This window comes from Nipponia nippon, unplaced genomic scaffold (assembly GCF_047370975.1).
Source record: "Nipponia nippon isolate SJK-2023a ecotype South Korea unplaced genomic scaffold, ASM4737097v1 scaffold_19, whole genome shotgun sequence".
Taxonomy (NCBI): Eukaryota; Metazoa; Chordata; class Aves; order Pelecaniformes; family Threskiornithidae; genus Nipponia; species Nipponia nippon.
In genome coordinates, this window is record NW_028262335.1 from 2728073 (window position 1) to 2755097 (window position 27025).

At 59.8% G+C, this 27025-nt stretch overlaps 1 protein-coding gene across 1 annotated transcript; it reads right to left on the reverse strand.

The window, feature by feature from the left end:
- Positions 1 to 107: 107 nt before the first annotated feature.
- Positions 108 to 24844, reverse strand: FHAD1 (forkhead associated phosphopeptide binding domain 1). The gene is made up of 29 exons (XM_087755351.1): positions 24780 to 24844; positions 24232 to 24343; positions 23813 to 24019; positions 21482 to 21752; positions 20214 to 20305; positions 19677 to 19907; positions 18108 to 18231; positions 17158 to 17288; positions 15644 to 15709; positions 15139 to 15243; positions 14590 to 14697; positions 13269 to 13352; positions 12729 to 12881; positions 12175 to 12370; positions 10693 to 10763; positions 10228 to 10365; positions 9204 to 9311; positions 8893 to 8982; positions 8429 to 8654; positions 7838 to 7919; positions 7216 to 7331; positions 6196 to 6355; positions 5747 to 5855; positions 4244 to 4379; positions 3223 to 3350; positions 2736 to 2831; positions 1715 to 1935; positions 561 to 726; positions 108 to 351 (listed from the first exon to the last, which is right to left on the reverse strand). The coding sequence occupies exons 2-29, from the start codon at positions 24325 to 24327 to the stop codon at positions 268 to 270; spliced, it is 3795 nt and encodes a 1264-aa protein (XP_087611477.1). The 5' UTR covers positions 24328 to 24343; positions 24780 to 24844; the 3' UTR covers positions 108 to 267.
- Positions 24845 to 27025: the final 2181 nt, after the last annotated feature.

Genomic DNA, 27025 nt, shown 5'->3' on the forward strand with positions numbered 1-27025 from the left:
TCACACAAACGCGTATATATACACGCACACACAACCTTTTCTATTGCCGTGAACCCCACCACGCGGTACGGGACACGTACTGCGGGAAATTCCGGTCCTACGCACCGTATAGTCGCACCGGCATGCCCGGCAGCTACGGGCTCCCAGCAGCGTCTCCCCAAAACGCAGCCGCGCCTCGCACCACTTCCAACGTCACGGAGTCCACGGCGTGACAACCCGTTCCTACCGCAGACCTTTGCCTACCAAAGGCCTGTGCGGTGCCTTCTCCTATGTGCTTCCCGTCTTGACAGCTTCTGCTGTGCGCTCTTTGGCCTTCAGCTTTCCCGAGCAGAAAAGCTTCTTGGCTCCAGGCTGCGGAACAGAGAGAGAGACAGACATCGAACACCACGTTCGCCTGCGAGAGCTCAGCATGGCCTTCACAGCGTGCAGCCCCTGGCCCAGCTTGGAGGTGCCTGCTGACCACCGTGACGCTGCCTTCGAACGCTCGGCCACGGGGACACGTGGTTCCTGGCACTCCCGGCGTCCGCGTGGACCTTGCTCGCCCGCTCCCGCGCTCTCACCTTGCGCAGTTTGGCCGCTCGCAGCAGCCTCTTCTCCTGGCTCAGCTGGAGCTGCGTCCTCTCCAGAGCCTCTTTCAGCAGAGCCTTCTCTTCTGCCTCCCTATAGGCTTCCTCTTCTAGTTTGGACCTCTCTGCCCGGCACCTTCGCAGGGATGCTTGGTTCAGCCTGGGCAAAACAGGAGGGGGGTCTGCTCAGCCGCACCGACCCCTCGACCCCCAGCTGGGCTCCGCCTGGGAGAGGCAGCTCTCGAGCAACACCCCATCGCGCTTGCGTCCCTCCTAGGAACCCCCGCACCACGGGGTGACGTTACCGGACATCCGAGCAGCTACCACCTTGCGAGGACCTGCCCGCGTTTTAGCAAGCGCTTTCCCCGCTCCGATTCCTTACGCCACGGAAAAAGCCCTCTCCTCCTGCCTTTGCAGAGACTAAGGTGCCGCCTCGTCGCGGCTTCCCCCACCCCACCTCACACGTCGCGGTGGCTGCGATCTCTTCCGTTCAGCGTGCGAGCCCGGAGAGGGACTCCGGGCGGCTGCGTCAGCGCTGCTGGCTTGGAGATTGCTATCACCCCTCCAGTCTGCTTTGCCTACGGCGCCACATTTACACCAGCCCAGATATAGCTTTCTACACCGCTTCTTCCGGCGCTGCGGGCAACACGACTTCTGCGTTCGTGCAGCAAGCAGCAGCGGGGCTCGCGCAAGCGCGCCCACGGGTTCCTCCCGCTCCCTAACGCTTCACCTCGTGCGGCAGCTCGTGGAGCGAGAGCATCACCTGCGGTCTGGACAGCCCTTCCCACCTGCTCCCACGCCTGCCTCGGTCCTGCCGACACCGTCCCTCCGCCCCAGCCGATGCCACGGCTCTCACAGGGTCCCGCCACCCCGGGCTCGGGAGCCTGCCAAGGTTTCCCCGACTCTCACGCCGCTTGCCCGCGTAGGGCCCTGCAAGGCGCCGTTGCAGAGAACCGAAAGGACGTTTCTCCGTTTCTCCCGACCCTTCCTTTTTTATCCTGTGGCCACCCTGGGACCAGTCCCAGGCAGACGCGCAACCCGCCGAGGGGCTGCCCCGCTCCTCTCCCAGAGTTCCCCGTCACTTTGCATCCCAGGACTCGGTGGCGCTCGGACCCGTAGCCGCTACCAGCCGCTTTGCCTTTCCGTACCTCAGCTGCTCCACGTTGGCCTCGTAATCTTTCAGCATTTCTTCTTTTCTTTCCAGGCGACTCTTGAGGTTCCTGATCTTATCGCACAGCAGCTCCAGGTCCTTCCGTCTCCGCAGTCCCGCTTTTACCCTCTCCTCCCGAGAAAGGTGCTTCAGCGGCTGCATTCCTGACAGCTCCTTCACCTTCATCAGGCTTCCCAGAGCACCAATGACGTCAAGGTACTGGAGAAAGCACAGGGAATGCGTTATTTACTAGGCCTGCCAAGTCCCCTGCCACCTAACAGCACACCGCTCTGCCATCTGCTTTCATTCTGCTCTCCTGAGGAGATGAAAACGGCACCAGCAAACTGCCGCGCGCCTTCCCCTTCGTCTCATTTCCACGCGTGCTCTCCCTGGGCGAGCTTGTCTGAGCGCTCCTAACACTACGGCCGGCTGGGGTTCCTTTGGGCCGCACGCTCGGAGGCACTCCGAAAGGTGTCACGCCGCACCGGCGCGCATGCCGGCTCCAGGCCGGCCCCTCTCACACCTGCCCTTTGATTCCCAGCCGCACGACTCTCTGACCTTGCTGGGTTTTGCTGTTTCCCAGAGGACCCGTTTTCCCCGCCAAACTTTTTTTTCCGCCCCTTTCGGAAGACAGAGACCCACTTTCACAACCCACCCGCTGCGCTACCAGCGGACACCTCCCTCTGGCAGCCGCCTCCGTCGCTCCCCAGCCTCTCCCGCTCCATTAGGCGGGTGTCTAGGTTGGTGAAGGTCTCTGTCCTCCCCAACGCTACCTCTCCTTGAGGACCAGCCCGGACCCCTGCCCCAGGAAACAACCCCTAAAGGCCTTAGGTGGGAACGGGAGAAGGATGTGTCCCGGCAGACGCCCAGCATGCCCAAGGTCCCGCCAGGCGCAGTTCATCCTCAACCACATTCCTGCAGAGCCCCGATGCCAGGCGCTTCCTTCTGCGACGCATTTGAAAACAACCTACCCTCTACAAGCGTCGGGTACCATTTTAACAGGTCTCCTGCTGACGTACCATCTTCTCGCCAAGGTCCGTCGCCTCAGCCAGCTCCGAGCTCGCTGCCCCATCGGTGGCCCCGGGCGAGTTCCCGTTCCGAACGTGGCCAGGAACCTGCACAGACAGGGAAAGATCGACGGAGCCCGCAGATCGCCTGGCTTTGGCTCCAGCTGCCTCGAGCCTCCCTTCCGCTGCACGGGGAAACCGCCCTGGCAACGCCACGGTCCAAAGCCTCCCAGCCCGGTCAGCCTGCGGCATCCCTGCGCGGCGCTGCGCCCAGGGCGCTGGGCAACGTGCAGCTCCTGACGGGAGCTGCGATACCCTCCGCAAGCACCGCCTGCCGTTAGGCTGCATCTTGCACGCTGCCAGATTTTACACCTCCCTCCCTCCCTCGCGCTCCCGCCGCCATTTCAGTTGTTCTGTCTGAAAGCTTCATTCTTCCTCTTCCAGAGGATACTTTTCCAGCAAAGCCTCCCGCACCATGCACCACAAACTGCCTTCTTACCTTGCCGGTCTTCGGTTTGGCTCCCAACACGGGTGCGGGCTCCTTCTCGAGACCTGTTTTCTGGACTATTCGCTCCGGTAGGTCTTTCATCAGGAGCACCAGCGGCTCCGAACCCTCGCTCGCGACAGCTGGAGGCACAGAAACAGCCAGCGAGTCCTTCCGCTCTCCGTGCGATATGCTGCGGCTTCCTACCACAAGCGCTTCGAGGCTCGCCAGGTTTCCCCTTACGGAGACCGTGCAGAGAGAGATGCGCAGGCTACGGAGAAAAGCCTGCGCCAGCCCTCCCCTGCAGACATCGCTACCCGAGTGTTCGGGCATTGCTTTCCCTACGTAAACTGGATGCAAACCTGCTTTCCAGACGGCCGTTCAGAGATTGCACCCCTCGCTGCTACCCTACTTGTCGCTTCTCACAGGGATGGCACTGCTTTGCCAGCCTGCTCTCGCTCCAGGGATATACATGATGGAAAGGGACCGACAGAGGACGAGTTAGGGCAGGCAGAGGATTCTCGCAGCGTACGGTGCTTGCGAGGCTTTGCGAGACCGCGACACCCAAGGCTCGGCTCCCTTAGGTGGCAGCTGCTCTCTCTTGCCTCGAGGAGAGCTGCACCCGAGCGCGGGAGCGATCGTGCACTGAGCCGGGCGCCTGCTCGCTTCTGGCTCTGACTGCACGGCAGCTACCGCTGCAAAACCCTTCGCCAGCTGCCTCTCTCTGCTGGCTCCTGCCAACACCACCTCCTCACACGTACGCGCTCACCCCCGCTTGATGCCTGCGACTGACACCAAGCGCCCTTCTAAAGCCTCTAGCTGCACTGCGGGTTCTTCAGAGATGTTTCCCTAGCCCCTGCACGGATAAACACCCGTGCACGCGAGAGCTGACTCGGCAAGGGAAAAGCTTGAGCCCATCGCCAGCGAGGAGCCCGAGCCCTCCGCATTGCACCTTCCCTCGCGTTACGTGCTCCATCGGCGCAGACCCCGGGGCCTGCCAACGGCATCTGCCCTTTCCAGCGACAGCCACGCTTACCTGACGGCTGCCTCTTCTCCAGCATCTTTATCCTCTCCCGGAGCTCAGCCAGGCCTTCTTTTTGGCGCTGAATCGTTTCCTCGTGCCTGAGGCCTCGGCATTTCGCGCCGAGCTCGGCCAAGTCCAACGCCGGCTCCTGGAAGAAGCGACCCAGCCGGTTCTTGCCTAGCCTGCGCCGGGCTCAACGCAAGCTCTGCTTAAACCTGGCTTTCGCACAGCCTTGCCAAAAGACGCTGGTCACTCGGTGACCAAAGCCCGGTGGAGCGTCTCACCCTACACCCTCTCGGTGGATTTGAGGGGTGGAAGAGCGGCGTCCCAGACCCCTTTCACGCTCCGCTGCGCCACCCGCGCTCCGGTGAGGACATAAGCTCTGCAAATGCTCCCGAGAGCTGGGAGAAGGATGGTGTGCAGCTCTCACCGGCCACGTCAGCCTTTTGCTCTTGCACTTTGTGCTACTGCAGAACATTTACCATTTCCTATGCACAAATACTACTGCGCTTCGCGGCCTGCGTTTCCACGTGCTCTCGTACGGGACTCTCTTGTAAACTACACCCGTGCACACAGACGCACGCGTTTCCCTATTCCAGCCCCGTCCCGCGGGCTGCATTACGACGAACAGCCAAGATTCTGGGATGGGGCAGGCCCATCATCACCCCCTGCACACAGCTAACGTCGGCTGCAAACCGCCCGCTGGGGTCTGGCCGCCGCTGCCCCGCCGCACTGCTCGGCGAGCGGCGGTTTGCTCCCGTACCGTGGCTTTGCCTGGGCTGCATCTCCAGCGCTCTGCGCTTCGCCTCCCCATCGCTACGTGCGGAACGGGACGCGGGCGGTCCCTCGCGCTCGTCATTTGGCTGCGAGGCACCGCTTGGCCACCCCCCTCCAGCCTTCCTCGCTGGCACGCCGTCTGCCGCCGTTGCGGTACAGGATGTACGATCGCTACAGTCCCTCCATCTGCTGCTGCAGCCACCTTCCAGTTCTTCCCATTTCTAGCACCCGGGAAATCTCCGAGGATTTCAGCACGGGACGACAAGGAGCCTTTATTCCCATCCCGTGCAACAAGCTACCCCTGCTCCTGGCACATCAAACCCTATAACCGCTTCTGTGTCGCCCATATAGCCAGCATCTACGGCTGAGCGAGGCTGGGAAAAGGAGCGAACGCTTGCACATCTTTCGGTACGCTGCTATCCCCTCTAATTGGCAATTATCGCCGCCGTTAGCACACACAACGCTTTGCGGTTCCAACGTGCTGTACAAACATCAGCTCATTAGCCAGCAGCGCTGCCTGCGCAGGAGCGCTGCCAGCACGGCTACCCCGGCAGCGCAGGCAGCCCCTGGCGAGGGAAAGGGCGGCCGCCGATCCGGCACTCCTGCCTTCAGCCGCCTTTGAGCGGACGCGAGGCTTGGCTGCCCGTTGCCGGGTCTCACCACGATGCCGAGAAACACCGTGCCTGCGATCGCTACTCTCAGCAAACCCAGACCGCGGCAGCCTCCCTGCGGACTTACCCTCTCGGAGGCTTCACCCGCCTGCGCTGCTGTCCCAGGAGCATCCTCCGGCTTTTCCGCCATTTCTCGGGAGGCATCCTTGAGCGCCCGGCAGCGGGCTTGGGCTTGCCTGTGCCAAGAGACAAGACTGCTGTGGGACACCGCGAGGGACAAAGGTCGCCCAAACAGCTTGCGGAGAGCGGCACCCTGGGCACCCGCCGATGGCTACCACGGCGTGGGTGGGCACATTCCCTCGGTTTCAAGTGACTTCGTTACTCGTTCCCTGGCATGAGCTCCACCAAACCCCCGTGTCAAGTTCACCTGGTGCTTCCACAGAGACACCATTGCTGAGCTCCATTCTGACACTCCCCAAACTTGCCTTCTGCTCCTGGGGAGATACCTAAATGCCATCAGCTGCCGGGAATCTACAGAGCAGCTTTGGCAAAGCCTCAGGCCACAGCAGCGCGTACCTTAACTCTTCAGCGGTTGCTTTCAGGGCTCGATCCTTCTTCTCCACGAGGCTCGACATCTGGGATAGCTTCTCTCTGAGCAGGTTCAGCTCCCGCTCTTGCTGTTTCACCCGGCTCAGGTTCCGCTCCAGTTCCGCCTTCTGCTCCTCGCTCAGCTCCCCTGGGCACACAACCGCGTCGTGGGTTTCTGGCTGTCTCATCACCCCGCCCTGGGGGATCCGCCGTTCTCAGCGACACAACATTCACGGGTGCGTCCCCTTTTCCCAGCACACCCGCGTGGGGTCGGCAATAACGCAGCTTGTCCCCGCAGACCCTTGCCCTGCCCGTGACAGCAGCCCTCGGATGCTGGGCTGCGCCACCAGACCTTGCTTTACTCTACCACAGTGCAAGACCAGTCTCTTTGTGCAAGCGTACGCCAGAGTAACCGCTCCCTACGGCAATTTTCCTGCGCTTTGGAGAAGAACAGGCTCGCCAGCGTGTCCCGACTTGCAGGCTTCTGCCTTCTTACCTTCCTCGTGCGCACTGTCCCTTCTTTTACATTGCACCCTTACAGGCAGCGAGAGCAAGCCGCGCGCATCCCTTCGTTTCCAGGCTCAGGCTCGTTCCTGCCCGCTCCGCTGGGTGCTCCCATAAAGCCTCCCCAAAGCACAGCCCTGCCCCCTGAGGAATCCTGGCAAGGCTCTCCCAGGCCACCGGCGTAGGAGACCTTGGGCTCAAAAGGAGCCCTCCAGTGGGATTTTGAGAAAGATGGCCTCAGCTTTGTCCACCCGATCTCCGTCTGGTTACCCTCACTCACCTTCGCTGCTATCGCTGAGCCAAGGACAGGGAGGAACCCACCTGGGATTCCCGTTCCCGCCCAAAGGGAATGGATGGCCTGCTTTGCCCCGAGCGGGGCCACAGCATCGCGTTCAGATGCTGACATCTATTTCCCATCATCCGCGTGTACCCACGAGTACCTACCCTTGTGACTGCTCGGAAGAGGGATGGCAAGATGGAAACCAGGCAGCACGCTTCACCCACCTCTCATGTCCGACATCCTGGCTCTGGTTTCCGCAAGCTCTTTGGTCAGTCCGGCGATGACGGCCTCCTTGCACAGGAGCACGCTCTGCGCCGCTGCCAGCTCCTCCCTGAATTTCCTGAGAAAGATAATTGCCGATCTCACAGTACATTTAAAAGACTCGTTTCACGGAGTCTGCGCATGCCTTCCTGAGCGGCATCTCACGATTAATATGTCCACATTACTTTCTGACGATTAATACGGACACGTTACTTTCTTACCGGCCTCTCCGTCCCTGGGTTCCCGCCTGCGGCACCGGGACCTGCCAGCTCTCTTACCTGCAGCCGTCCAGATGGGACAGCAGATCACTCACCCGCTCCTCGGCAGCGCTTTGACGCTATATGCACTTAAGACCACCTCAGCCTAGCAAAGGGACTGGCTTAGGATACCTGACGCTCCAAGGAGCCCACCAGTGGGATTTTGAGAAAGATGGCCTCAGCCTAGGCCACCCGACCTCCATCACAGACCAAAACAATCTCAGGACAAGTTGCAGTCAGCCCCTCGGTCGTCCTTAAGCTCTCCTAGTGATCGCTGCTCCTCTCCAAGCCCCTCTGACCAAGATCGCCAGCAGCAAGTGCTGCTTACCTCAGACAACCGTGCGACTCCGCGGCCGGAGACACCTCCGGCCAAGCTCCCGACGTCGCCTCGCAGCCACCACCCCGAAACCCTACGGGACACAGTAACAGAGGCCATTTACTTCTTTGTAACGCATACATGTTTGGCCTGCTTCCTTCCACTACCTAGCTCCTTTCCTTCACCACAGCTCTGAAGGCTGAGGGCCATCTTTTTTGGAAACCCGTGTCTCTTAGGCCCCGGTTCCAACAGGGTTTAGACAGTTCCTTCCTTGCTCGGGATCACTTATGCCTGGGTGCAGCCCACGGCGCCCCGGTCTCCTCGCTTTCGAGGGCAAAGAGCCCTTCTCCAGTGGGAAAGCCCCGTCCGTGACCAGGACATGCTACCAACACTCCCCAAAGCCACTGACCAACATACTGCGACTCCCTGTGAATTGGCTTCTTCAGGGACTCACGGAGCTCGTCCCGCGTGCGGGCAAACCTCAAACCGACACCTTACACAACGCTTTCCGTAGCACCTATTGCACGACTCCATCTCTACATAGACTTCACGTTAACCGAGGAGGTTCCCAGCACAGACTCATCCCGTGCAACCCTTAGCTACCTTCCGTTTTTTCCACGAGCACTGCGTTTTCCTCCTCCAGCGTCTTCTGCTGCTGCTTGGCCTCCAGCAAGCTGTCCTCTAAAGCCACGATTGTCAGGGAATGCTGCTTGCTTTGCTCTTTGTATTCCACTATTTCTTCCTGCAGTTTCTGCCTCTGTAACTCATTCTCCTCCCGAAGGGCCTTGAGCTGCTCGTCTCGCGCCAGTACCTGCTGCCGTAACGCCATCTAGGAAACAAGACGCGTGAGCTCGGTTGGAAGCGCCGCGCGTGTTTTCCTTCGGGATCCCGATCAGCATCGTCTCTCCTGGCTAGCAGTCAGCAGGACAGAGGGAAAGGAAGGATTTCAGGGAGGGGGGAGGCTGCAGCACCCTGCCCCCTCAACAGCAGGGACCGGGGAAGCCTTCTTCACCAAAACCACTTCCGCGCCACATCCTCTGCTTGCACCCGAGGGCTGCGGGAACTACCTCTCGCCTCGCGGCTTCCTCCAGCTCCCGCACAGCTTCTCTCAGGTTGCAGCCTGTAACCTCCTGCTCCTGTGACTTCCTTGCTACGGCCTGCACGCGGAAAGCAGCAGTCATTACGCTAACAAGCTTACAAGAATCCACCTTTCTCTCTGCAGATACGCATCTCTGTGTGTATTTGGGGGGGCCAAAAACCCACAAGTCCACTGTCGGCCCCTGACCAAACGGACCGCCCTGCGGGAGAGCCCCTTCCTAATTTTGTTTTTTTTCCAAGCGTGAGCAGCTCTGCTTTACCTCCCGTGCGTGCCACTGACCTCAGTCAGGCTTCTCAGGTGGCTCTCCAGATCTCGGATCTTCTGCTTTTCTTCCTCCACGGATCGCTCGCACTTCTCCTTCTCCTTGGCGACAGCGCTCTCCACAATCTGAGAATCGAGAGCCCGCAGTTTCAGTACCAAAAAACTTTCCTACCGTTAGGCACAAGACCTCGACTCCAATGAGGACCCGGCAACCAGGAGGGTGGTCCCTGCGCTGGAGCAGGGGCACGCTACGGGAGAACACCTCGGCAGGGCAGGAGGCGGCTCGCCGAGGGAGGGGACGAGAGCGCCTGGGGAAAGGTACGGCAGAGAGACCACGGAGGAGCCGCTTAGCTGCTCCTCACCTGCCTCCTGAGAGCCCCCGATGCCAGGAAACAACCCTTCCCACACCCACAGACGCAGAGGCACGCTAGAAACCGTCCGACAAGCCCGCCAGGCTACGCTGTCCCCATCACCACATACAGATACAGCAAAACACCCGTTCACACCTTTACTAACGCTACGGCCCGCACCAGCGCCACCGGCTCGGTGCCCCGGGCTTCCCCGGGACTGAGGGCGACCCGGCGAGAACCCGCCAGGCAGCCGCCCCCCCCCTGCTCCACAGGGATCTACCTTTCCAGCCAAAGCGGCCCTAAAAGGAGTTCAGCGTGGGGCAGGGAGGGCGCAAAAGGCTTGCCAGGAAGCCTACCCGCCCTTGCATTCCATTTACTACAGGCAACGCGACGTCTTCCTAAGCTCGCGGCTCGCGATGATGCTCCTCGCTTTCCGCTTTCTCCCGGGGACGGACCGGCAGCAGCGCGTCCTGCCGTTACCCAGATGCTTTCCAGTTCCACCGTGGATACTTTGGGGACTTACAATCACCCACATCACTATAGGAGCATATCTGATACCCGGGCTCTCGGGACTGCACCTAGACAGTTCGGGGCCAGAGACGACTTCCTCTCGCTAGGCAACACTAATACAGACGACGCCTATTTTTCCTGCATAACAGGCATTTTCCTTAAAAACAACCACGCCACCGTACCTCTCTGTTCTCCTTGTCCTTTTCCCATATAATTTGCTTCATTTTTATCTGTAGGTCTTGCTCGTGTTTCGCTTCCAGCTCCTTCACATGCTCCTGCAGCAAAGCCGCCTGCGACTCCCGGGCCCTCTCTAATTGGGCCTGTGGGGAAAGAGCAGACACCGAGGCGTTGGAGGAAGCGCATTAGCAGCAGGGCCAACCATAAGCCTCCTGCGTACATCCACTAACAAACATTTCCACAAAGACAGGTACCCCCCCATCCCTGCCGCCCGAGGGAAACAGACACCGACAGGCTGACAGCGGGCTCCGTCTTCTCCTTTCCCCTGCATTTACTGCAGACCCAGAGACCTCTGCTGCCGTGCGTTCCCACTTCGGCTCCCACACCGGCTCGCTTAGGACTACCATCGCGTTTACCGACAGCGGAAACTCTCCAATCCACTCGGTTTCTGCATTTGCACGTTTCCGTACCTGTAACGTCCGATTCCTCCGCGCCGTTTCCTGACTGTTTTCCAACAGTCTCCCGAGAGCAGCCCACAACTCTGAAAAAGCCAACGGGGTCTGGCTGGCCGGGGTGCTCACGCAGCCCACGCGCACCACCCGGAGCATCCTCGGAGGCCTGGGGACGCCGCTTGCCTCCTTGCCAAACTCCCTTTGGCCACCGCTGACCTTCAGCCCTCGCTCCCCGCCCCGGCTGGTGGGGTTCCACGTTCCTCCATAGGCAGCAGGGAGGAGAAGGGACCGCCACCAACGTCCCGCACAGTCCCCCCTGCGCTCGTAGGGATACCCAGACAACACACTTGACGTGGCCTTCCCTCCCAGGCTGCGGCACTGTACGTGCTCCTGTCGGCTATCGGGGAGGGAGAGACCCCAACGGCTCTGCCTCGTGCCCGGAGATACTCACTCTGGCTACGGGATTCAGGCTCGGAGATGCCCTCAGATAGGCTCCCAGGGGCCAGTTTTCCCTCCGCACTTACTGGAACCGCAGCACAGTCCCACCCCGGGACATCGCCGCTATTGCTGAGACATCGCTGGAAGGGAGCTTGACTGCGCACGCAGCCCAGCTGCCTGCTCCCACCAGGAGATGACATTTTCCCTGTCACACGCTGTCACCCATTTCGCTGTGTCACCCCGTCTTCTCTAAGCCCGACACTCCTGCAAGAGCCAAGGATGGCTCGTTGCTGCACGATGCTCCTGGTGCTATAATTACCCCTCTGCTAACCACGGCGGCCTCGCAGCTCCTCCCGCACCCTCGCCGGCGCCGCTCCGCTGCCGCCCAGCGGACGGCACGTCCTGCACCCCTGTGCAATGCTCGGTGCTGCCGTGGGAGCGATGCTCCCCCTCCCACGCTGCTGTCAGACCCATTACTCCTCTGCAGCCGCACTCCGCAACACACGATGCTTTGCCACAGACCTACGCTGCCACAGCTGCTGCTTTTGCTCTTCACCTAAACTTGTCGTCGGCAAGCTCCATGCCGCAATTGTTCCGCCGCTCCACGGTGGAGGGGGCCCAGGAAAGGGAAGGCAAAGTACGTCGCAACCGCGAGCCAAGGGGTTCCGATCTCGGCCCGCACCGCGGCCACAGTCGCAGCCAAGGAGCGTTTCCTCTCTGCCACCGAGGCAGAGCCCACTTCGACTGAGTAACCACGATGTCAGTAGATCAAGCCCACCACGCGCAGACATCGCATCCCACTGACGGACCCCCCCAGAGCCCTACGGGCGGGCGCTGGCCACACGGGGCGACCGGTGCCGCAGAGGCAGGGAATAAGGGCGTGCACGCTGCCTGAGCAGCTTCCTTAGTTGGCCACACTGCCCGAGATTTGCACCTACGTGGCAGGGGCCTGGCATCCCCAAGCGGTGGCTCACGCTGGCCTTTCTCCTCTACAGCCAGCTAGCTAGGACATCCCCCCCAGCGCAGGTTTGTTTCCCCGGGGGCACCCAACGAGACACGGACCTTCGCCGGAGGCGCGCGGGTCCATCCCCGCGCTGGCCAGGAGCCGCTCCGCGCCCTCCAGCCAGGACAGGGCGGCACGTGCCACTTCCACCACCGCCGCCCCGACGGCCGAGACGGAGGGGTCCAGGCGCACCGCCTCCAGCCTGCCCAGCTCCCCTCGCAGGCTGTCGCTGCTGCAGGAGCTCCTCAGGCAAGCCTGGAAAAAACACAACCGGTGACCAAGCTAGCCTCCAGAGTCAGCGGGCTTCTGGGACTTGGCAAATCACAAATCACTCTCTGAAAAAGTCCTGGGGACGACCACGCGAACCCTTTGGGATGCCACTTCATGGGGCGCTACCTTTGGAGGGGAGGACACGCTTCTGTGACACCTCCTATTTCTTTCCAACCAACGCTTCTTGGGGCTACACTCACCTCTTGCTTGTCTGGAGAGCTGCGTGCTGGCTAGCACCGACGCACAAGCGTCCCTTTTCTCTGACCTGTCCTCGGGCCAAAAAATTGCCCTGTGCCACTTACCTCCTGGCTGCCAGGAGGTCATCAGCATTTAAAGGACTGACCTGGAGCTCCCGCAGGGATTTCTTGAACACCTCAACATTTGCAGACACCTCCTTTTCCTTCGAGAGTCTGGAGCTTAATTCCTCCTGCAGACGCTTCTCTCTCTCGTGCCTCTGTTGGTTCTCGTCGGAGATCTGCCTGACCTTCTCTATCACCTGGCAAAAGCATGCAGAGGAAGAGGAGAAGGTGCCATTGTATTAATACCCTTTCTCAGCTGAGGGACTGTAGCTTGTCTCAGCGAGCAAAGATCGACACTTGCTGCCAACTGGTAGCCATGTCACAACTCGGGAGCTTCTCCCTGTTGCAGCCCACTGACTCCATCCAAGCTTTGGGGGACAGAAAGGATCGGGTCTCCTTCGCACCACGGAGCGGTGTCATTAACCTGGGATAGCCGTGGCGCGACTTACCATCTGGAGAAGCTTGGATGCTACCGGCACTACTGCACACGGAGCAGGCACCGCGGCCGTCCCGCCGCGGCCGCCTCGAGCCACGCCGGGCTTTGGAGGCACCGAGCGTCTCCGTGCGCTGCTGTCCAAACTCACCTGCTGCTCCGTTACGGCTTTCCCCGCGATGCCTGCTGCTGCTGGAGAACAGACTCGCATCACTTGGGTTTTGAGGGACTCCAGCTACGGCAGAGATCGACACAGGACAACAAAACTCACAGAGATTCGAGATCAGCTCTGCCGGTCTGCTCTACCCAGCCCCGCACATGTCATCGCAAAGGGTGTCCTGGCCCCCGCCGTCTCCGATCCCGAGGCCCCATGCATGCTCCCGCACCTCTTTTCACCGTGCACCTTCGTAAGGCTTCCCTGACACCCCTCCTCTGACCCCGCCGGCAGCGCGGGGCTGTGGTTAATCGCACCCGTTACTTCGCCTACAAGGCGCACGGCGCCGGTACCACGCACAGGGGAGGCCGTTGGCTCCCCGCCACCCAGCGCAACGTGGCTTCTGAACATCTCCTGCTGCCCTCCCACTGCTGCGGGAGGAGTACGACGACAGAGGGCTGGTAGGCGTTGCAAAGTACACACCGCCTGAGCCAGGCGGTTGCTCCATCCCACGCTCCAGCAGGGATTTTCGATGGCTGGCTCCTATTTCCTCCTGTGAAACAGTCGGGCCAGGCTGGGGACAGCTGGGGATGCCACCCCCAGCCTCTCTGCAGGAGATGACAACCGTCCCCACCCCGGTTAGCGCTTCAGGCTTCCGTAGCGCAGCTGGGGCTGGCTCCTCCCGGGCCTTCCGCGAGCGGCCGTCCCCACGCTAACCTACACGGCAGAGCCAAAAGGCTCCATCCGCCCTTCAGAGCTCGAGGCTGCCCTGGGGCTCCGCTCTGCCCAAAACCCGGGGTTATTCTCCAAACACGTGACCAAACAACTCACAGCTTTTCCTGCCTCTCATTGACTGGGGCTCCCAACACATTCACGCTAGCAAACCTCTGCACAGCAGTTTAACAAGGGGGGGGCGGGGGGCGACGGGCGACCCTCTCGTGCAAAGCACGGCTTCAGCCTGCTGATCTAGCACGATGTTATTCCGCAAAGGGCTGTCTCGGCCCGGAGCAGCATCGCCTAGGCACCGAGGAGGGTTTGCGTGGGTCCCGGACAGCATAACTACGATTATAGACAGTACAGTGCGTTTCTGTATCCTATTACACTCGCTGCATCTTCTACGAAGCCCACGCAAATCCTGTGGATAAGCCTGTTATACTGCACCTGACGACAAGTTAAGCCCCGTGCCAGGGTTTGGTGCTCAGGACTCTGCCTTTCCTTCCCTGCGCTCAAGCACGATGGCCTTCCCCGTAGGAAAACCCGTCCTCCGGCCGCCCACAGCCCCGGCTGCAGCACGCTCCCATCCCTGCCTCCTCCCTACCTGCTCCTTGGCCCGCCCCACCTCGGCTCTCCGCAGGCGCTCCCTGCGCCCCATCTCCTGCAGCTGCAGAGCTTGCCTGGCACAGGCTTCCTTCAGCTCCTCCTCAGCCTGCAACGACAAGCACATTTGCATATCAAAGCCATACCAGAACATCACGCCATAAGCACTTTTACCCCAACTCTCCACTCTTCACATCAGACGACTCCAAATACAGCTGTGAAACAGGGAGAGACAGGCAGCAATCCTTTGGCGGGGGGGGGTGGGGGTGGTGGTGGGTTTGCGGCACCGGACACTTCACGCTGCTTTTTGCCCGGGTTTGGTCCCCGGGCCATCATCACCCGTCCTTGACTTTCCAACCCACCGCTCGCATAGGGCAGCCTCTGCTGCCCAATCTGCCTGCTTCCCTCGGGGTCCGTGGAAGCGCTCAGCACATTCGGCCCCTCTGCCTGGACAGCCTGCGTGCCTGGGGCTCGCTGGCCCGCGTCCCACGGGTGGTACGTGCCCGTCCCTCCCTGCCCTCCGCCGCATACCCCGCAGCCGGACGGCTACCTTGGCTTTCTCGGCCAGCTGGTTTCGGATGCTCTCCTGCTCGGCGCGAGACTTCTGGGCTTCCCCCCGCAGCCCCTCCAGGTCACGTTCCAGCTCCCCGATGCGCTGCAAGAGCCCCCAGACAGCACAGGGTCTCACCGGAGGAGCTGGGCATTGCCTCTCGGGAGCGCTTAAACCCCTACACAAGACATTTTCCCCATCTCTCCCGTTTCCTTTTCCCTGCATTTTTTCTTCTAACCTACATCCTTACTGCACTTAGATTGGCTTTCCAGTGCCATGTCAGTCTGATTACTGACACCGTTCTCCTGCACGGTCACGCGGCGTTACCGTTTTTACAGGAGTTTACGTTTCTCTGGTTCGCTGTGCACATTAGGTGCCTTCTATTCCAGGAGCCGGATTCAAAACCCCTCCCTTAAAATGCCCACTTAATTATTCTCTCGATGCTGCATTCCTGCAGTCGCTGCTCTCCCGTGAGCTCCGTCACCCCAAATGACTTGCGACTCACATTTCGGCACGCCATTACTTCTCGCTCTCCCAGTTCATGCTTCATTTCCTCCTTCACTCTGGAGCACTAGAATGAATGGCAACCAAGGCAAAAAAACAAACAAACAAACAAAAAAACCAAAACCAAACCATCAGGGCAGGTAGATACCATCACTTCTGCAGCACACGTCCACACCTACTTCGGTGCTACAGCCCCGCTACGTGCTCAGGTACCTAACGGGTGGCAGAGTGCCCGTGATGGGGCCAGCGAGGCGCCGAGAGCACAAGAGTATCTGCACCTGGAAAAGCCCAGATTAAAGCATCGCCCGGCTGAGAGAAGGACAAACACCTGCAGGGAGTGCCCGACAGAGACAATTCCCTTTGGCCTTAGCAATAGCATTACAGGGATGGGGGGAAAGGACCAAAGGAAACCAATGCTTCCTAAAAACATCCTCGGATGCCCAGGATGGTAACAGACATTTCCAGGCTGATCATCACTGGAGCAGACTGCGCCTTTCAGCTCTGCATCTCAGCGCATCGGTGTTTCAGAGACGGGCCCCGTTCTGCCTGCCCCGGGTGCCCGGCTGACTCTCCCGTGAGCCTGCGTGCACCAGCTCCCGCCTCCCTGTGGGTCTTCCCGCATCCACGGAGCGCGACAAACCGCCGCGGGATGCTCTGGGACGTGCTCTCTGCCTCGACACGAGCGCCGAGGGCCACCGAGTGCCACCAGGCGCCCAGCAGGGTGCTTCCCCCGGACGCCTGGTCCCCCTCCCACACCCGGCGGCTCCAGTGCTCACGCGTGTCTCCTTTCCACCGGGTCAAGGGCCGATCCACATCCTTCAGCTCCAGAGAGCTGCTCGGGGAGGATGCTCAGCCAGGTCCAGGCTGGCAGGCGCCGTGACCCCTGCCTGCACCCCAGGGGCCCCACGTATCTTTCCCAGCATTTAAAATTCACAGTGATTCACTCAAATCTCCCGGCACAGCGCCTAGTCAGCCAGCCAACACGCAGCGCCCGCTCTATGCTTCTTACGCAGACGATGCAGCTCTGCCGGTGGAGGAGGGAGCCGCAAATACAGAGAAACAGGCTGCTGCGCGGGCCGCTTCCTTTAAGGGAAAAACCAGGCTGGGCTGCAGGGAGCCACGTGAAGACGGGGTTTCCACGGCTCCTCGGGAGGATCTTGGCACGGGCGCTTTGCCCGTACAAACGGCTACTGTGCTCACCAAAATCCAGGGCACACAGTACCTGACTGCAGACCAAGGAGGGGGATTCAGCCGGGGAAGGCGACACCGCTCCTCGGGCATCGCACGGCCCCGCGACAACACCGCAGCCCCGTCGCTGCTGCGTCCCGGTGGTACAGCTCTGCACCTTCTCTTTGCACGCAGCCAGGACCCTCAGGTTACCGCTGCTCCGATAAACAGCCACACAAATATACCCTCTCCTTACCAGGGAGAAACACGCCCCTTCTCATCCTCATTTCCCACGCTAACCCGTATGCGAGACCGTAAATTACTGAGCCCCTCGGGAGGGACGTTAACCTTGGCAGAAACGACTGCTAGCTGATTGTCCTTTTCTCTGTTTTCCTTCTTCATTTTCTCAACTTCTTGCTCGAGTTGCTGGATTTTCTGCTCCTTCCCGGCCACCTCTCTTTGCAGGCTGGTCACGAGACCTGAGAAAACCAACTCCGGTGAGAGGCCACCCAAGCGCCTCCCTGCAAAAGCCCTCTAGCCGCCGAGCGGCCAGCCTCCCTCTTCGACAGCCGCCAGACTCGGACGGCGGATTCAGCTTTTGGCACGCCGCGCCGGCCATCGCTCCGTGACAACATCGCTAGCAGGTTCCTCGGCGCCTCGCAGCACAAGCTCCCCGGAGGACGAGCAGCTCTTACGGAGCCGTTTTTGCTGCCTTACTACATCAGATCCACAGCTCTGATGCCTCCTCCCTGCCAAGCACCGATACCGCTCCCTTATCTCGGGCAATGAAATCGAGCAGAACGCTTTCGCTACTCCGAATGCATTACGAAAGCCGACGTTTTGTGCACACGCTGCATTCCTCGTGCCCGATAAAGGCCACTGGAAAAGGCTTGCGGTCCGAGGTGGCCTTTGCGGCCAGGCGCCGCCCCGCAGCCCCTGGGGCGGGCAGGTCTCCCCCGTGGGGTGCACGGCAGCCCCTTCAACACGCACCGCTGCCCTGCAGCTCAGGGCCCGCCCTGCAATCCGCACTTCAGGCTTTTATCCCCTAACACAGTTCTCTGTCCCATCGCTCCCTGCCTTCGGTCCCCACACTGTCCCTCGCTCCAGGGACGCTCGTCATGTCAGAGACGGCCTGCATCTCCCGCAGAGCTTCAGGACACAGACTCAGAGGTAGGACGACTTCTACGAGCCGCTACAATTCCTTTGTTGCCCAGACAGTTCGGCCACCGCTCGGTCAGTACCAAGAGCCACTCCCAAACCGCTTCGTGCCCCTCCACGGAGCTCCAGGCATACCGTACCTGCAGCCAAAGCCCGGGCCCTCTTCAACTTCTCGCCTTCTTGTCGCAGCCTTCCAATCTCCAGGTCTCTTTCGTAGAGGGAATGGCTGAAAACCTGGCTCGAGCCTTTCTGCAAGTTGCTGATCTGCAAAACACAGATTCACCGGCGGTGCTCGCCGGATCACTTCTTACCACTACTACAGCCCCCTTCCGAGAGGGAAATCTGGCGCCTCCAGGCCACGCTCTGATGGGGTTACTCTTCAGCGTCTCTGACTAACTCTCAGCAGTCATTGCTTCGGACAGGATCATCTTTAATTCGTTTTGGCCGTTCACACGCCACACCTAATATTAAAGGCACGGAGAAGCCCTGGCTCCCGCTCCCTGCCACGCCGGGAATCCACGGCTGGGCGACACTGCTAACGCGGCGCCAGGCAGAAACGCCTGCAGACTTAGCGCCTTCTCAGGGCATGTGTATTTATTACCACGCATGCAGATCCGGAGCCCCCGATAACTCCTGTTCGCGTTTCTGCAGCACAGACAGGTTTTGCAGTCCCTACTGGAAATCGGGAGTGGGGAATAGCCTGTGCTGTCCGCTTGGGCGTATCATCGCCACACAGACAGCTCAGATACGCTTCCTACCGCTCAAATGACCGGTTTCACGACGCAATTACTGGACGGTATAGAGGAGCGCATCCACAGGTGGAAGAGGCTTTTCTCGGAGAAGGGAAAGCCGCCGGGAAGACAGGCGCCGCGCATCGTCTCATCTCGGCACAGTAACAGCAGCGGTGCTGACAGCACCCCAAAATCGTATCGCCTTTTCTCCACCAGGAACCTGCCTCTCGTGAGCTCCCCTTCACGACAGACCGTCAGGACGAGCACCAAGCATTTCACAGCCTCCCTCAGACCCAGTGTGATACGGGAGGGCAGGGTGCAGCCGGGACAGGCTGGCGAAGACGCCCGGCTGCTGACCTGCGCGCCTCGCATCGGGCCAACACCTTGGACTGACCCTTGTGCCACACTGGAGATACTCGGGCTGACTCCATCACTGTCTCTCCAGGACGTTTTCTGAGCTCTCGTAAAATGGGGGGTGCGTGCTATTAACGTCTCCCCAGACACGACACCTATCAGCCCTCTCTGCTCTGCCCAGCCGCCTATTTTCACCGGGATGCCAAGGGGCTGGCGCTGCCTTTGGGACGGGTATTCCCCCGGCAAACGCGACTGCCCGGTCCCTTCCTGGGGCACGAGGGGCGAGGGGGAAGCGAGGGCTCCGGCTGCCCGGCCCGAGGGGGTCCTGCGAGCCTTTCCCCCACCACAGGCTGCTTGGGCTTCTGTTTCCCTCCCCGCTGCAGCATTACAGCTCCTACCACGTACACAGGATATTTATTTACCAGCTTCTTGAAGGGAAACTTGCACAGAAAGCAAGCAACTGTGCAACTCAAAACAACTGGGGGAAAAAAAAAAACACGCCTCCTTCCCCTTGGTTTCAGACGTGCAACCTGCTTCTCCTAAACACTGGGTGTTGAACTACAAGTTCATCTGTGCATCCGAGAGGCATTTTCCCTGCTCGGTGCCTATCGAAGCATTCCATACCTGTTCCCTCAAGACTTTGATCTCCTCCGTTTTGGCTCCCAGCTCTCGGTCAAAGGTGAGCAGCTTCTGAGTCAGCTCTACCTCGTTCCTCGCCGCCGCCTGAGCCAGGGTCTTTGCCATCGCCGCAATCTCATCCTGCAGAGCTCTTATCACTGCATCTTTCTGCTTCGATTCTGTTTCCAATCCAGAAAGGCGACCGATTTCCTTCGCCAGTCGCAGAAGCTTTTCACCCTGCGGGCAGATTACGGGTGCCATCTGACACTCTCCGGCTATGGAGACGCCAGGCTGCCTGCTTCGGGGGTACTGACTCGTGGCCATCGACCGCGCGGAGCAGCTTGCCCTGGCCTTCCCCCGTCCCACCGTGCCCGTCTCCTCCGTCCACCCAGCAGTCCCCACCCACGGGAGCAGTCCCCCTCGGTGACCGTCTCTGCACCCCGCTGGGCCTCGCGGTCGGACACACACCCGTTTGGCAGGGTTTGCCTGCTCTGCCAGCGACCAGGACAGGGATGGCGTCCCTCACACCTTCCCCAGCATCACCTTCTCCTGCGGGAGAACATCCGCGTCGCGAGTCCCCGGGGAAGGGGCTCCCCCCACGCCGCTCCCAGCGTCGCCTGAGACGCTGCTCGAGACTGGAAGGAAGCAAACACGGCGGCAGCAAACGTCAGCATGAGCACTGGTTGGAGGCAGCAGCAACGCTTCTTGCGGCAGCCCTCTCACTTCGTCTCCAAACTACTCTAAGGCAGCGGCTACTTTGCAGTCCACGAGCCTGGCTCCCAACCAGATGAGAAACCAACTCCTTGGCCCTAAAAAGACACCGGTGCAAACAGCCTGCACAACAGAGGGGAGTAATACACCTCTGGGAGCCAAAAAAGCCTCAAGGGCAGCAGAGACACAGCAGGCAAAGGCTCCGCTGGTTTTCCAGCATGGCCCAGCCCCACAGAAAGAAGCTATGCTTTCGCGGCTTCCCACATGTGAAGAGCTACGCTCACCGCTATGAGCGCGTGCAGATCCTTTTGGGTCTATTTCCCAACAATCCGACGAGCACGGGCTACCCTGGAGCGCGTGCGTCCCTCCCTTTACCTTCACTGCGATTTCAAGTCCTGCCCGTGCTCGCGCCTTTCAGCGATGCTGCTGGGACTGCACGGTGCTGCCTCTGCCCTGGAGCACCGGCTGTACTTCGGCGCCTCACTATTGCCTTTGTATTGCTTATGACTGCTCAAACGACCCAGCCCCAAAAATCCGGGGGTTGCTGGAAAGCAACCGGATTGTGTAACAGGCCAGAACGAGTTACGCTCATGGCAACCGTCTCCTCCTCCACCTGTACTCGTCCCCCAAAGCCTTGCCTCTGCTCCACTGCTACTGCGTGTTTTTTTTCCAGAAGTACATCGGCTATGAACCTAGTTTACAGTTCCTGCGCTCGAGGCAGCCAGTAACTGCACTTCAAAGGAGGAAAAAACATCACTTCAAACAGGAGACGGGAATAGGTGCGTGAGTCACCGGCACAGATACAGTCATCACCCTTCCCCATCACAGACAAGGAAGAAGGAAGAGGAAACGTCACTCTCGCCTACAAGGGCACCGGCATTCCCCTTGGTATGTCACGGCCCATTTCTTAAATGACCCACACGCCGCCGAGGACCACAGACGGTCTCCGATTAGCTCCGCTGGACGCGGACTCACGCCCAATTGCCGCTGACGCTCGTCACTTCTCTAACCTGCCTCCGCTTGGATCAGCTCCGCTCGACGCTAAGTCGCTCAGAGAGGACCTCAGGCTACGAACCACCGCGCTGGGCATCGGGGAGTACCTGGCCTCACCGCGGAGGTCCTACTGCAAGCGTCCGGCGGGACGGCGGTGGCCACGCTCCTGACCCAGGCACTCACGGGTCGCTTCCGCGGTGGCGGATGGGGCACGTGGCCGGCTGCTCCGGGAGCCCGGCTGCCGGGAGAGCCGGCGGGATGCTGCCCCTGCAGCAAGGGGAGGTGGGGAGGAGATGCAGGAGCTGGAGGTTTGGGCTCTGCAACCACCTGGAGCTGCCCGGTCCACGCTGTGCAACGTTTCACGGGGGGATAGGACATCTGCGGTGGGAAAAGACCACGCTATCAGCAGGAGTTTAGCAAGGCTTTTAGCCCCCGAGGTGTGCACGTTAGGTCGTACAAAACCCAGGTGCAGACCTGAGCAGAAGCAGAATTTTAGTCCTTTCCCATTTCCCTTGCCCAAGTCTCACATTTCAGTCAGGAATCCCAAATCTTTTGCGGAAATCAAAAGAAACCATTGGAGCTTGCTGCTTTTTGGACCTCTTCCCTCTCTCTCGAGATTTGACTACCCTAATTCTGCACGTCGTTTGCCGAATCCGGAAGCCCTCGGTTCACGCCTCTCCCCGTTCACACACAAGGGGTCCCACCCTGTCGTTTCCTCCCACTCACCACACTGACCCAAAGCCACGCAGGGCGCTCCTGGCTGGCCACCGCGTTTATCTGACCCTACGCTGGGCCTGTCAGGCATGTCGCTACTTAGGACCTTATCTGCTATTCTCCTTACGAGCAGAGCTTTCCAGTACGGTAGAGAAGCCACAAAGTGCCGTATGTCGGCTTACGCGTAGCCCTCCCTTGAACTAAAGGGCTGAACCAAACGGAACTGAGCATCTGCCAACGTGGTCTCGGACCTGGCCTGGATGCAGACCTCCGACACCCGGCCGTTATCCTGGCATCTTCCTGAAAGAGAGCCAAAGAGCCCGGCGCACGTTCCCCGCCGCTCCAGCGCCTTGCCTTCTCCCAGAGCACATCCGAGCCCCCTCGCTTTTGCTAACGATGCTACCCTGGGCGCCTGCTCACGGCTGGATTCCACCATAGCATGACGCTGTCCCTTTCGGGGCACTTGTCCTCTGCCCGCAGGCACCGCAGGGATGCGACTCCTAGCTGGGCGTTGCTCCTCTTGTCAACACGATCCTCTAATACTACTGAAAACAAAAGAGATCTCCCTGTATTAGAGACCATAGACACTTCAGAGGGTGCAAGGCGGAGGTGATTTACTCTCTGCAGTCAGCAGGGTCAGCCTTCACAGCTGTTCCACCAAAGGAGGATCACAGAGCAACTAAGAGGCACCCACAGGGCTTCCTCTGCGTCACGGTGCAAGGCTGCTTTCCGGGCGCATCCTACACATACACTTTTGGCAATTACCACCACTGATGCTTCCAGCGACAACAACTTCACCTACCCTGCACCGGCACCCCAGCTGCTCCGGCTTCTTCATGCAGCTGGGCATTTTTTTTTCTCTCTTGGCCAAGGCTTTCTGGACAACTTGGGGATTCGGCAGTCAGCTTGCTACACCAGGAATCTTGCCGAGACCTCCAAACCCCGCGTCTGGGTGCACAAACTGGCTGACTCCAATTAAGATTTATTCGTACAGGGGCACTGCTAGGAGCCCAGCCTCCTGCCACCAGGCGTGCCACCCACACAGGTTTTTGGGACTCTGTCTCCGTGTCTATTTTCTCCAATTCCTAAAGAGCCCCAATACTCAAAATACTACTGGAACTTCTCAATCCTTAACCGCAGAATAACCCAAAAGCTCAATGACCTCCACATACATCCCTACACAGTTCTTCTCCTGGAGACAGGGGACCGCCACTGTGTTCGTCCACGTTCTTTACAAGTTTACAATCGCTTGGGATTTCTTTCGCGCTCCCAAGTCAGCTGCGATGCCCCGGCCGTGCTGCGTGGAGCAACGCGGTCTCTCCAGCTACGCGCAGCGCCGCGCCTTTTCGTTTGCTCTAGGTTTGGTCCAAAAGCCAACTCCTCTGTTAGCGAGCAGCTTTGGAGGAAACATAACACGCAAATAGACGAAAAGGACGTTTTCCAGACCTACCTTTGCTCATATCCGACTTGCTGTTGGGAAACCTGCTTTGCCTTTTCCCTACGGAACTGCCCGAGTTTCTTCAGCAGAGGGAGCTCAAGCTTTTCCTTCTCTCCCCCCCCCCCCCCCCCGCCCCCTCGCCTTTCCCAGGGATTGCCCAGACCGGTTTGGGAACCTGCTCCTGCTCCCGGGGCCTTCCCTGGGCAGCAGCACCCCAGCCTCCCCTGGGCACCCTTCCCTGGGCAGCCCCATCCACCCTTCCCTGGGGAGCGGCGCCCACCCTTACCTGGGCAGCCCCATCCACCACCAGCTCGAAGGATGCTCCCCCTGCGCCAAATCGCAGGATATCCCCCGGGCTCACTCTGACGGCCGCGTTTTGGACTTGGCAACCATTGACGAAGGTGCCGTGGAGAGAGTTGAAGTCCTGAAGGACGAAGCTGTTGTCCGAGGCGGTGAATTCGAGGGCCGCGTGATGCTCCGCTACACCTGCGGACTGGCAGCGGGCAATCAACAGGCAAGCAGGGAAACCCGCCAGAGAGCAGCCCAAGTTTCGTTTCTGGTGTGCCAAGCCCCCCTTCTCCTTGCCGTACATCTCTGCGTAAGCCAGCTGCTAGCCCCTACGCTTGCACGGAGGACTCCCTGGCATCCTACTCCCTACACCCAAACCACCATCCCTTTTACGACGGTCAGCTTCCTCGCCCCTACCTGCAGGACAATGTCGGACCCTTCGTGCCTGCCTATTGTCGTGGTGTGCGGCTTCAGCTGAAAACGTCCCTCCGAACTCTTTAGAAAGGCTCGCATCGTCCGGCCCCTTCGCCTGCAAGGCTTCCATTAAAACACAAAAGCTACTCCCTTAGCAATCCCCCAGCCGACACCCGTGGCTGAGCCAGGAACGTCTCGACCAACTCGTGCACTAGAAATTGTACTAAATCAACCCAAAGGCGGCTCTGCCCCGGCCGGCAGTGCGGCCACAGCCTCGCGGTAGCCTTGGAAACCCTGGCCGCGCCGGAGCCCGCTGCCACCCTCCCGGGTGCCTTTTGCTCTTTGTTTTCTTTTTTTTTTTTCCCCTTCTCCTTTTCCCAAGCAACTGCCCCGGCAGCACAACACAGCTCTGCGCCGGCCGCTGCCCTCCTTGCCAGCCCGTGACACGCACGAGAACATTTCCCCGCGTATCAAAAAGCTCACAGGGGGCAGTGCGAGCTGCTGGTAAACGTTTTTTTTTCCCCATATCTTACTTATTTTTTATTTAATACCGTGCACGCGCGCACAAACAGGTCTTGCAACCTCAGGCGAGCGGATAAACGGTGGCGCCTGGTGATGGGGACGCTGTCACCCCTCGGCACGCTTCTCCGTCAACGTGGCTTCGTCCCAGGCTGCTGCATGCCCTTCGTCCGCAGAAAAAGGGAAAATAACGCCCCCGCCACCGACACCCCCCCGCGCAAGCCTCCGCTTTGGCCTCGCCGACGCCACTTGAGCCTCTTTCCCCCCATCCAAGCACCCGACCCGCTGCCATCCAAACCCGTCTCCCCTTCGCTGCCGGCAAACAGCACCCCAAACCACAGCCCCTAATTAGCACGGGCTCCCCCCGTCGCACTCCGCTAGTTCCCATGCCTTTCCCACGCTGCTTTCCGAATTCTGTTAGCGCGTCTTTCAAGCGCGACTGCGGCGCAGTTTGGCAGCGGGGGGGTTGGCGAGCTGGGTGCCGCTCGAGCACCCGTGTCCCCTCCCTGCGTTTTGGGAAGGAGGGAAAAGCGTGGCAGCCCTACGTAGCCCAAACCACAGCATTTTCCTCAAGCCCAGTGTTGTGCCGTACACCACACCAGTATATTGCGTTTGAAAAGCAGCCCAGGCTTGCTGAAAATGAGCATAAACCTTGCATTTTTGTTCACGGCAAACCCCAGGATCGCTTTTTGGCCCAGTCCCGCTCCTACGGGTGAGAAATTCCCGTGTCATCCGGCCGAACACTTAGGAAGCGGAGCACGAATTCACCCTTCGGCCAAACTCGCTGGCACGCAGACAGCAAGAGCGGGCATCGTGCTGCGAGAGCGGCTATTGCCCCGCCGGGCTACCACTCAACAGCAAATCAGTTCGAACGTGTGCCCGCAAAACTACAGCGCTTTCCCCCAAAAATAAATTGCTCATCTACAAACAAACTGCAAACAAAGGTTACCTGCAATTCCCCGGGCTGCTCCGATGCTTGGCAGGACCTGAACGCCCGCCCCAGATAAAGGGGCCGCTCTGCTGACCGGGGGCACGGCCAGCTGCGCCATGGCCGTTCCACACCCCCGGCACCTGCAAACAAAAAAAACTCCTAGAGGAAAACAGCTAGCAAGTCCTGCAAGATTTTATCTTGCTTATTTTAGAGACAGAATCAGCAGATTTGCAAAGGAGCGCTGCTCTGGGAACCCGAGAGCAGTACTGCGGCATGTAGGCAGTGGGTGGCCCCCACCGCCAGCGTTTCCGTCCCTTCCCTTCCTTGCAAGGGCTTTGCGCTAAACACAGCGGCCGAGGTTTTCCAGCCCCAATCCGGCGCTGCGGCGATGCTTCTTACAACTAACCACCACCAGGCTTCCTCGGCCGCGTTAATAACAGGCCTGCACATCTTGTGAGTTGCCATTGAGCGTGGGTCACCTTCCGGAGATGCCGGGATATACGTGCACTCTTAAAAACCGAATGGGGAAACACATCCCGACTTCTCACCTACCGGCATCTCTTACCTGGGAAAACCATCTCCGTCACGCCCACCTTCGGGATGACCTGTTCTCTTACAATGTATTACAGTGCCGCCTCAATGTCACCCAGGGACGAGCCATCCTAGGGCAGCGATGGTCACAGCTTTGGGAGCTCTCGCACTCCTCCACGTCCCACATCGCCCTCTGCTTTCCACGTACCATCAGAGGGCAAGTTTGCAAGTAGCCGGAGATGCTCATTAGCCCTGCGGGCATTTTTTGCCTAATTATACTACATTAGTCACAGCCCGTTTCGCTGCAGTCACTGCACTTTGTGTCATTTGTCCAGCTCTTTTCCCACATGAGATGTTGGGAAAGCTGCTGCTTTCACCAGTCTGGTTCATTAACTGGGACTTTCTGGTAAAGAAGCTCCACGCAACGTCAACTCCCAACTGCTCGGACCAGAGGCTTCGCTTTATTACCATGATATTTACCCAGATTTTCTAAGGCAACTGTTAGGGTTGTGTTTCTCCCCCCGGGAGAGAGGACGTCAGGCCTTGCCTCCCGCTGCGGCCGGGCTCTTGGGGGCACACGCGCCTGGGAGGCAGCTTCCAAGGGGCTGCACCACCTTTCCAACCCCTCGCCAAGAGCCACATGGGATCACCCCCCACCCCAAGTCCCTCAGGCTGCGGTCCAGTCTTCTACTTTTTTCCCCCTCCTTCTCTTCACTAAGGGAGTCCCTTCTTTATTAATGCTATTTTACCCACCTGAGATCATGCCTTGGGGCACAGCAAAGTGAAATTCCTGTGGCACAACAACAGAAATTAGGA

What these genes read in the sequence shown, in the direction of transcription:
- FHAD1 (XM_087755351.1), bottom strand. Translation starts at nt 24,327, where the DNA reads ATGCGAGCCTTTCTAAAGAGTTCGGAGGGACGTTTTCAGCTGAAGCCG. An exon ending in TGGTGGATGGGGCTGCCCAG is followed by an intron (nt 21,753 to 23,812) that starts GTAAGGGTGGGC and finishes TTCCCACCGCAG; the next exon opens with ATGTCCTATCCCCCCGTGAA. An exon ending in GGAGAAGAGGCAGCCGTCAG is followed by an intron (nt 3,351 to 4,243) that starts GTAAGCGTGGCT and finishes CTGTGCCTCCAG; the next exon opens with CTGTCGCGAGCGAGGGTTCG.